At 33.6% G+C, this 12018-nt stretch overlaps 1 protein-coding gene across 1 annotated transcript in view; it reads right to left on the bottom strand.

The window, feature by feature from the left end:
* The window catches only part of LOC145277505 (aspartate aminotransferase, mitochondrial-like), a 59069-nt gene extending 49879 nt beyond the window's left edge, over positions 1-9190 (bottom strand). The window contains exon 1 of the mRNA XM_080128913.1: positions 8231-9190. Within this exon, the coding sequence (XP_079985039.1) occupies positions 8231-8301 (71 nt within the window). The 5' untranslated portion in view covers positions 8302-9190. The remainder of the gene's footprint in view (positions 1-8230) is intronic.
* Positions 9191-12018: the final 2828 nt, after the last annotated feature.

Here is a 12018-nt window from a genome sequence, read left to right as displayed (position 1 = left end):
CTGTGCAGTTCTAGGTAGTCCACCCTTCCAGGCTTTGATTTCTCACTTTGAGAAGGGAGCAGTGGCATAGCAAAGGAGGGGGGGGGGTCAGTGGCATAGCAAAGGGGAGGGGCAGGAGGAGCAGTCCGACTTAGGTGACATTGTGAGGAGGTAAAAATAGAAAAAAGTAAAATAAAATGCTAACAAAAATGTGTAGTTTTATACCAAAACGATTTTTTAAGGTTGCAATAAGTTTTTATGTTTTATGTGTTTTTAAACGGATTTTAGATCCTTGATTGTAATTCCATGAAAATAATTATTTTGAGGATTTTCTGGAATTTTGAAGGTTAACAGATTATCAACAGCCGGCAGGATGTGTGGTGGTGGGGGTGGGGGTAAATCTTACGACCGCCCCGAGCGGCAAAAATAGTTGCTACACCACTAGAAGGGGTAGTCATTTGAGGCACTCCTATGGAGGAATGTCGGCAGAGCTGCTCAGGTATTTTTTGATTAGCTAAAGTGTTTTTCCTTTTCAAATACCACTTTCAGACTCTTGTGTCACATCATTACACTTTGGGTGAGAGTTAAATAACTTCACTGAGCTTTAGATCTACCCCCCTCCAATAACATTTGTAAATCTTTTATTTAATGAAATTTAATTATTTGTCTGTATATTTATTATGAAAAACATTTCTCACTCTAATAGCACGATTAAAACATCAAATTAAACAATACCTTTCTGATCATGTTTATGTGATGAATTTCATAATTTGCATATTTTTTTTGCAAATATACATCTCATTAATTAACTATTCGTTTTTATCTTTTTTTTTTCTAATTCAAAGATTGTTTTGCTTTTAATATAACATGTAATCCCATGAGAAAATTAAGGAACTCCTCTTCAACACCACCACTCTCGCTACAATGATCAGTGACAAATCTCGACTCTAATATCCTATCAGCTATCAAAAAGTCAACTGCTTTTTTTTTTCTCAATTTGTCCTTAAAGTAAAAGTTCTCATATGCAAATGACTATCTCTACTTATATATAAACTAGCAAGGGGGCACCTAGAGTGTCCCGGGAGTAAAAAATAATGAGATTGGTGCAATCTTATAGTGTTATTAAAAGAAAAAAAAATGCCGAATGATAGACACAAATTTGCTAAAGTTCATAAGCGAACACGTTATCGATCGGACCATGACAACATGTTATGACATTGCAAATTTAGCTATTTTAAAATGAAACAAATCGATCGTTTGTGCATGCACGATTAACAAACAGTGTCAAAACCAGCGTTTTTATCTGACCCCTTCAAACAAAAGGACATTTCTTGACAATTTTTTGTAATTTTTTGATATTATATGTCAGAGAGGTCGCTCTTTCTAATGATACCACATTTGTGACAGTTCGATGCGGATGACAAGAGATTTTAGCACATATACAAACACACACACACACACAAGGCTGAGATTTATATTATAAAAAAAGAAGGCACTTTGTGGGTGTGGGCTCGTTTCCTATAAACTACAAAATGATTGGACAGACTTCTAAAATTTCACCCAAACATACTTTATGTGTCTGGGAGAATTTGCTTTTTCCCATCTTGTATTCAATGTTTTGAAAAGACATAATTGTTTTAAAACGATTGTAATTTAAACGATTAAATAGAGCAAAAAACGTTATTTAAAATAATATATAAAGTAAAGGTATTTTAACAAAAACTTATTTGAAAATACATCATTTGAAATCAAAATTAAAAATCATGCAATTCTTGTCAACCTAATTAGAACAATATTTTGTTAATATACTGATAATGCTGTACAGTGACCCAATTTGCATATTGGTCTGCAAAAGGAAATTTAATTAACTTTTTATTATCTAATATTTTGTTAATAGTTGAATAAAAAAAAAATAAATGACAGTGTTAGATCTCTCCTTCAAACATGACTTTTTAAAAATCATGTAATTCATTATGAAACTGTTGCTGCCTCCAAAAAAAGTCACTGTGACAAAGCAGTTTGGTACACGAGTGCACATTTAATAGCCTCCGTTTATGCTCGTGCGTAGTGTAAATGAAGGCAAGGCTGTGAAATGGGAAATAGTCCCAGAGTTCAGAGGTTAATACCATGCAAAAGAAATCAAAGAAAAAACTTTTAACCAATAAACACAAAAAATGTCCCGTCTCAGGTGGCCAGAAAGTGGGTGCTCAGTTTAAGTTAAATTTACATGGAAAAGTGATCACTTTCCGAAAAAGTAATTTCTTCATATCATGAAAACTATTTATTTTTTTTGCGATGGAAACGGTTTGCAGATTCGTTTTTAGCACATCGAAATCTACAAAAAAATATTTTGTTATATACGAATGTGAGACGGGCCTTAAAGTAAAATTACTGCGACATGAGATAATTCAGCAACGATCATACCATTGGTTCACTTGAAGTTTAATGTTTAAATTTTTGAATTTCGCTAAAATAACGAAGAACAGCTAGACCTTTTTTATTTTTTTTAAAATAAAAAAGAAGTAAAAGTTTATCGTTCTGATGGAAGGCTTAGAAAAAAATGAGTTAAAATTTAATTTTAACTAAAATTTTTAAACATTTGTCTGATCTCGTCATCAACTTTTTAACAAAGTTGACCTTTTTGGGGGGTCTAAATGAATGAAGAAACCCAAGAGAGGAGTGAGAGAGGTTGAGTTTTTGTATACTTTAGCTAATTTTTTTTATATAACAAACGAATAATCAAAAATTATTTTTTTTTTTTTTTTGCGGACAACGAGAATCACCCTCCTCCCTATATATTAGTGTCCAATCAATCCACTGGGAAAAAAAAGAAAAAAAAAAAAAAAACGAAAGCCGTTCTTAACAAAGGAGATTAGGAGTGTTTAGGTAAATATCCAGACCTGCTACAACAGAACACCGACCACTCTAATTTGTTTTTTAATAGGTAATTGAGGTCGCTAACAACGAATCTGATAGTCAAACTTGGGGCAAATTTACCGTTTGCATGGTATTAACCCCTGAACCCACGAACTACTTTCCACCATTTTGCAGCTGCCGTTTACGCTATGCACGCGCGCTGCAGCATGAACGACGGCTTGCTCTCACCTAGCAAACTGCCTTCTCACATGGTGTACCAATCAAAAATTACGGACTGACATTTTTTTTAATGACTTACAGTTAAAGAAATTGGGGGACCCTTTTTTTTTTTTTTGTCTCACGTAGTTTTTAATGTGGTTTACAAAAACATAAGCACCAAACATCTTTATGTTTTTCATTCTTTTTTTGTGGGAGGGGGATTCAATTATAGAACTTATGTGGCTTAATAGGTGCTTCTGCGGTTTAGTTAATCGTTTTTCCGTAAGTAACACACCGACATTTACCAATTAGAACACCATTTAACATTTTTCGAAGATTTTACCGTTTACATCGGGGGCACGAGCGGGGTGGAGGGCGGGTGTGGTGTTGCCCCCCCCCCCCCCGAAAAGCCGTTTTTAACATGGGGGGGTATTCCGAAAGCCGTTCTTAGGGAGTGGGGTGAGGGGATTCTCGTTCAGGTCCACCAAAAAATGTTTACGTCATGTACTTTTAAGAAAAGAATTATTTTTGTAGCAAGAAAAAATAATCATGGTCGCCAGTGATTAAACATTGTGATTATGACATTTAACGCCACATTTATTTTTTTCAGGATAAGAAATCAAAGTCCAAAAATCAATAATAAAGTCATGTGGAAAAAAAAGGAAATATTCCAACGGTCTCTATACGGCATTTTTTACCATAGATAACAAAACGAAAAAGCGGCAAAAAAGTATATAACAAATAAACGTTATCAAAAGAGAAAATACCTAGCTAGATAAATTTGTCGTGTTTTAGCTTATTTTAAAACGTTTATTCAGTTTGAAAAGTAAATAAAATACTGGTAGAAATCCACTCAATAAATGTCATGGAAGCATTTATTGGGTGGGTTTCTGCTAGTATTTTGTTTAATTTTCGATTTTTGAGCGATTATTGAGACTCCAAAAATGTGACCCTCCCATGTTCGCCATTTTTTATTGTTTTAATATAATTGTTTTTCAAACTGAATATTTTAATAATAGTTGAAAATATGGTGCTTCTACAGTTTATCGCCGAAACTGGAGACGCCATTTTATTTTGCACACCTGTCGTTCAAATCCAAGGGAGAAATCAGTATTTTAAAACTATGACCGAAGTTAGAAATAAATAAAAAAAATTAAACTAGATGAAAGAACTATGAAAAAAGTAAATAAATTGACAGAGAACATCTATCCGTAATTGTTTAATTGGAAATGTTTCGATTTAATTAAAGAAAACGGGGAAGTTTTTCATGAATCGTTTTTTTTTTTTTTTACATGGAGTTCACCACTTATCAAGGCCCAATGGCCACTCGGGGATAAGGGTTATTGTGTGTACAGTAATCAATGGGATAGTGTAGCAATAGTATTGGAGAATTGATAAAGTGTCATTATTTGGGGGGGGGCGGTTCATCAGGAATTTGTTTGCGTTGGACTTGAAGGCATCCAGGTTGAAGTCGGGAGGGAAACAGGCAAGCAGAACAGAGTTCCACAGGCGTGCAGTTCTAAGAAAGAAGCTTTGTTCGTGGTATCTACGTTTTGATTTAGGCACAGATAAGGAGTGGGGAAAATTATTGACGGTGGTTTCAGCTAGTCGGGTGTTTTTTGAAAAAGATTGGCGAGGGGGGACCAGAGATTGGAGTTCAGACGAGCACCTGCCATGGAAATAACGAAAGAACAAAGACAGGCTCGCTCGCTACGTCTCTTCTGTGGGAAAGAGGTTGCAGGGAAGAGAAAAGGGTATCCCCCACCAAGCCACGAAGTCTATTTTGTACTCTGTCAAGGCAGGATAGGCTGTTTTTAGCAGCTCCCGCCCAGATGTGACAGCAGTACTCCATCTTTGGACGTACTTGGCTTTTTTATAGATAAAGAAATTGCATCATTAGTGAAATCGTACATAAATATTTGTCTAAACCGGGCGAGCGTGAGCGCCATTTAAAAACCAAAACGGGTTTGTTTTACTGTACACATAGATTCGAAAAAGTTGTCAAAAAAAAAACACATATATAACAAATAAATGTTACCAAAGGCAAGATAAGTTACTTTTCTACCTAACTGGATAAATTTTTAGTGTTTTTATTTAATGTAACATGCTTAATCAGCTCGAAAAATATACAGTGTTTACCGATGTATTGGAACATTCAAAATCGCGCACTAACTCTCTCTTTAACACGGTAAGTTTGGGAAAAGGAGTTAAAAATAAAAAAACTAGACAAAATACTGTTAGAAACCCACCGAATAAATGTCAGCCTATGTCACGGTAACATATATTGAGTGAATTTCTAACAGAATTTCGTCTAGTTTTTATTTTTAACTCCTTTTCCCAAACTTACCGTGTGAAAGAGAGAGTTGGCCGCCATTTTTAACTTTCCACTACATCGGTAAGCACTATGTTTTTCGAGCTGAATAAACATGTTACATTAAATAAAAATATTTCCAAATAGGTAGAAGAGTAACTTATCTTGCCTTTGGTAACATTTATTTGTTATATACTTGTTTTTTGACAACTTTTTTCGAATCTATGTGTACAGTAATACAAACCCAAAATAGAATTTTGTAATGAAAGCAACATTCGATTTTTATAAAAATTTTTGGGGTTTGTATTACTGTACACGTACACAGATTCGAAAAAGTTGTCAAAAAATAAATATATAACAAATAAATGTTATCAAAGGCAAGATAAGTTACTTTTCTACCAAACTGGATATATTTTTCGTGTTTTTATTCAATGTAACATGTTTATTCAGCTCGAAAACCATACAGTGTTTACCGATGTATTGGAACATTCAAGATGGCGTCTGATTCTCTCTTTAACACGGTAAGTGTGGGAAAAGATGTTATAAATAAAAAAACCGGATAAAATACTGTTAAAAACTCGCTCAATATATGTTACCGTGACATAGGTTGGCATATATTCGGCGGGTTTTTAATAGTATTTTGTATAGTTTTTTATTCATAACACCTTTTTCCAAACTTACGGTGTTAAAGAGGGTATGAGACGCCATCTTGAATTTTCGAATACATCGGTAAACACTGTATGTTTTTCGAGCTGAATAAATATTGAATAAAAACACAAAAAAACATATTCAGCTTGGCAGAAAAGTAACTTATCTTGCCTTTGATAACATTTATTTGTTATATATTTGTTTTTTGACAACTTTTTCGAATCTATGTGTACAGTAATACAAACCCAATTTTTGCTTTTGTTTTTTTATTTTTTCCGAACAAATAATTTTAATGAAACTTTTTTTTTGATTAAAGCAACTTTGAAGGGTCAACAACAAATTAATTTAGATGAAACTGAAAAACCATTATCTAGTTTAATGCTTATTGCTTAATGCTTCGGTCAGAGTTTAAAATACTGATTTCTCCCTTGGATTTCAACGACAGGTGCGCGAAATAAAATGGGGTCTCCAGTTTCGGCGATAAAGTGTAGAAGTACCGAAAAAAAAATTTTTTTTCTTGAGTCTCGAAATTTAGAAGTATTCATAACAGGAAAAAAAATCATTTACATTGGTTTTGACATTCTTCGTCATGGACTAAAATATTAAAAGACACCCCCGCCCTGTACCATTAACTTAACAACCAAACAATTCTATAAAAATGTGGTTGTATGATGTAATAACACTAATAATTAAATATAAATTTTAAAATAAGGTCAATTTTTACGACGTGCCCACTGCCCCAGCCCCACTGCCCCCAGCGTATTATAAGCACCCAAATCTCCCAATATTAAGAACGGCTTTCGGAATAGACCCCCCCAACCTCGAAAGTCATTCTTAACATAGGGAGGGGGTATTTCGAAAGCCGTTCTTAACATGGGGAGGTTGGGGTGTTTATAATCCGCTGGGTGGGGCACGTCGTAAAAATTGACCAAAATAAATAAGAAAAAATAAGAAAATTTGAATAAAAGAAAAACTTCCGGACAATATATATCAAGAAGCAAAAATGAAGTTTCCGAGCCTAAAGCTTAAACTTACAAGAGAATATAAATATTAATATAACAAAATAAAAAAAACTTACAAGAGAATATAAATATTAATATAACAAAATAAAAAAAGCTCAATACAACCAAAATAGGAAATAGAGCTTGTCATAAAAACACAAAACTTTAAATTATAATTTACAAAAATTTAGTGTTCCATGGGATGCTCAAAGTAATATTAAGATTTCTTATATATATATATATATATATATATATATATATATATATATATATATATATATATATATATATATATATATATATATATATATAATATTCGAGGTCAAATTTATTTAAATGAGAAAAACTTAATTTAGTTCGTAAATAATATATATATTTTTCATTATTATTATTACTTCGGTCGAAAGATTAAACTTTTACTTATACATAATTTCATATGTCATTTGGTAACCTTAACGGTGTTTTACTAAGAAAGTTATTGGCGAAGTCAAATTAAGGTCGGCGTTTGGTGCGTCAAACATCGACAATGTCAAGGTTTTAGCAGGTGCGTTCTTCTTTCTTTCTTTTTTTTTTTATGGCGAGCTGCGATAAACCAGCGATACTTAACGCGGAATTATCCACATTTTAGTTTCTATTTTTATTATTTTTAATAAATTTGAAAGATCAAATTTAATTATTATCATCGTTTGCTCATTACCAATTAAACAAACTATAAGTAATCAAGGTAATCTATTTATAAAATGACTTGGGGGGGGGCTGCCAAGATTTATTTTAATGCATGAAGGTTTAGGAAAAAATTTTTTAAAGCCTTCTTAAATAACTATTTGACAATTTAGAGGCTTCCAAATTCCTTTCAGATTTCGAAATCTGAAAAAGTCATTTTCATTTTTAAACCTATTAACAAAAGATTAAACTGGTTGATTTGTTTATGAAGATATCGAAATACATTCTGGAGGATATGATTTTGTAATTATTTTTTTAATATGATTTTTTTTAAAGTTCGTTTAGTATTTTGCGATATTACGATTATTATTATTATTATTATTATTATTATTATTCCATAATGATCACATTTTAAATAATCGCAGTTGGCCCGTTCAGTGAAGTTTTTTTATGAACAACAAAAGAAAACAGGAAAAAGAAAGTATATAAGTTTTAAGAGATAGCTGTCTAATTTTTTTTATATATATTCAGTGTTTTATTCTTTTCTACTTACGCCAATCTGTTGGTGACTGCCAAGGATGGAGTATTTTTCCGGAGAAGACGGAAAGTGGATCGGAGAGCCATTATTTCCTTGGTGTTCGATGAGGCAAAGATCGGTGATATAGAGGGAAAGTGTCCTGAGTGTGGATGGGATCACCGCGCGACGCTGACTGTGAAAAAACTTCACTTTCTCTTTCTCTCTCTCTCTCTTCTCAAGGTCGGTGCTTTTAGAGAAAAGTCGGGGTTATCTGCCCTTGGATTTCCTGCCGGACAGCATTTTTTTTTTTTTTTTTTTTGTGTGTTGGAAAATAAAATTACACTCATGTCACGTACACATACGTGCACATATTTGCACACACGTATACAGTGCAAACTGTGTGGAAATTTAACTTCATAACTAAAGTTCTGGGATTAGAAAAGTTTTTAAGGGACTTTTTACTTTAGGGTAACAAGGTATCATATCAAGAGAGACAATTTATTTTTAAATTTCTTTTGATTTTATTTTTATTTATTTATTTTTTTTTTTTTTTTGCTTATTTAGAATTAAACCTATTCTCAAAATAATATACAGAAAAATCTTTTTATTTTATGATGTATGTACTCGTCACGAAACGAAGATGACATATGCCAACATTCACGTAAATTGATTAAGTAGTTTTTTTCTTTCTAACAAGTTTCGTGACGAGAATTGTGTTTAGATCCGCCTCGTTTCATAAATAAGGGGGAGACAATTCAATTCAAACCAACGATATTAAAATCAGCCCGATAATTGCTACAATTTCCTATAAAAATCGCAAAAAAAAAAGAACAATAATTTTCTTCATCAACAAAACTTCTTTATTTATTTACATGATTTTTTTTTAATATTACATCTTCGTTCCGTGACTTAAACAATAAAACGACAACACTAAATGCTTACTTTAGGCTTCCAAATCCAAGTACAATTGGTGCCCTTCCCTTCATGTACTCAACCATTTAAAATAAGTGATCAGTTTCGCATATAAATTTAACGTAAAATGCCCTCCCATGTCAATAGCTTTTTAGGGAGTTTAAGCAAATTCAAAACAAATTTTTAAAATCTTTGTTCTTCCAATGGAAAAACTGTTTTCCTTTAACTAGCCAATAAAATGTTTTTAAAATAAGTTTAGATAAGTTATCTCCCTTGATATGACACTTTGCCACTTCAAAGTTAAAGTGGGGTGGGGTAATTTTTTGTAATTAAGTCCTCATTATACGGTCATAACGGATTTTTGAGAACGTATATAAAAATTAATGAGTCATCAGTAGGACTAGGGCAACAGCATATTCTTTCCATTGTTTTGGCTCTCGAGTGTGTATCCGTTGATGTCTCATATGCTTTTATATAGAGTGGGTTCTCGGTTGATTAACTCTGTCAAACTGTGTTGTATATATACTCGAGAGTCAAAACAATGATAAGAATATTCTGTTGCCATAGCCCTAGTCATCAGTTACCAAGGCTAAAATATAACTCAGGGGTAATTGTTAATGAGATAGATTGAGTGACAGACGAATGATATTCATGTACAACTCACTCAAAACAACAGTCGGACCAAAAAAACAGAAATTCTTCCTCCTTTGTCAGAAACACACAATTCACTTAGAGTGTAAGGAATCTAGACAGAATGTTAGCAATAGTTCCAAATAAGTGTTACTTAAAAAGTTTATTTACTGAAGTTAAGACTTTACAATGCATTAACACTTCCTATTGTTGTATACATGCAATTGAAACGTACGCAGAAACATCACAGTAATTTGATTGACCCCATTTCCCCTGCAACCTTTCTTTTACAGACCTGATGTTGGTTGTTTTGTTTTACGGCATATCAACCCTTTTCATGTTATTTAATGCCGAATTCAATGATTTTGAAGAAAAAGAAATAGAATATATATATATTTTTTTTTTTCAAGCCAGTTTCTATTTAACCCACAGTTGGGACCCTAACAGGTAATACCACTCTGGGTCAGAGTGAACCTGGGAGCAATGACAATTAAGGGATGGCTCCACACTCCCCAAAGCCCACAAGCTGGGGCCTCACCATCAGATATAGTTTAAGGTCATATTCAGGACCCAGACCTGATGTTGCTAGTCTCAGTCTTTTCTATAAATATTATTATGGCACGTGTTTTTTAAAATTATCTTCCTTTGTTCCAAATCGTTTGATTCGTTGGTCTAATGATATCCATGAATTCACTGTATTGATACTTCATTGTAATACAGCTTCACATTCCAGTAGCTTCTTTCCAAGAATTGCCAGCTTGTTTAACTCTTTGTGTTGATTCTTTTCCTCCTACCTATAGCATTGGTGTTTTCAAGACTAAGGTCAATAGGCGTCTCCTATGTTTGCAGTAACCTTTCATTCTGGTTACCTCCTTATATCAAACTAGCTTAAGTGCCCGGCGTTGCCCAAGTGTTTGAAAGTGTATGTTGAGCAAAAAAAAAAGTGGTCGTAAGCAGACAGGCAGGCTTGAACCCGTGACACGAAGGCGGAAAAAGAAAGTGAAAGAAAATTTGACATCATGTTTCACACATTTTGTTCTTCAGCTTTTTTCAGCCATCTTGCAATTTTAAAAATATGGGAGAGTGGAACATTTGTTGATCCTCATTCAATCCTGAACGTCAGATCTCCTTGCTAGTCACTTATAAATTCAATTAGAATGACTGAATTGTAATGTCAGTTTTTTTTTTTGGGGGGGGGTTCTATAAATATGCAATTTTTTACAAAAGTAATATTTTCTTTTATAAATTTAAAATCTTAAAACCTGTGATCCACTAATTAGTTTTGAAATAATCCAAAAAAATTGATCACACAAGAGAATTTTTAATTTATTTCTTCAAATTTCAAATGTCACTGGATTTGTTTCTAGCTACTGTCATGACAGTTTTCATTTTTTTTTTTTTTCAGACGTGAACATACATTAAAAATAAATTTTTAGAGATTAACTTTAAGGCTATAATTTTTCAAATATATTCAAATTGTAGTTTTCCTGATTTTTGAATTGAAAGCCATGTTTAATTCCAGAAGAGTTTCCGATAAGTAGCTAATCTGTATAAGTCCTTATTTTTATTTTTTAATTTTTTTTAATTACATTTTCACCCCAAACAAGGCAGATTGCCACTTTGGTGTAGGGGGCTACTATCAGGAGCAGCAACTACTGGGGCACTATGTAGGGATTTGGGCAGCAAGATGTCAGTTCACGTTACACTTGCACTTCTGTATATCATTACAGTTGGGGAAGCAGGGACCTGGAATGGAATTCCAGAATCTAATGGTTCTGGGGAAGAAACTACTGGAGTAAAAAGATCTTTTACATCTAGGGATCTCTACTGCATGGGGATGGGATTTAGCTGCCTGTTGGGTTTGTTGAGGGTGTCTACATCGTGGGGGCACAAGTGTCTGCAGTTCGTCAGAGCATTCACCATTAAAATACTTGGAGAACAGGCAGAGGGATGCAACGTTTCGTCAATGGGACAGAGGCTGAAGCTTAGATGCCAGTTCAGGGCCTATCAGATTGGCGACTCTCTTTTGAACCTTGTCTAGGAGCGAGAGACTAGTAGCAGATGCACCAGCCCAAATGTGACAGCAATACTCCATACATGGGCGAATGGTGGCCTTATAGAGGTACAGGATACTTTCAGGTGTCAGTAGTTTTCTAGCACAGTAGAGAGAGCCTACCTTCTTCGCAGTGGCCCTGGCAATGTTTTCAATGTAATTGTTCCAACTCATGTTTCCTGTGAACGTTAGGCCAAGCCCTGGAGATGAAAAGGAGTTTTCGGTGAGT

This window comes from Euprymna scolopes, chromosome 6 (genome assembly GCF_053919585.1).
Source record: "Euprymna scolopes isolate OS-2025 chromosome 6, ASM5391958v1, whole genome shotgun sequence".
Taxonomy (NCBI): domain Eukaryota; kingdom Metazoa; phylum Mollusca; class Cephalopoda; order Sepiida; family Sepiolidae; genus Euprymna; species Euprymna scolopes.
This window is presented reverse-complemented; position numbering and strand designations above follow the sequence as displayed.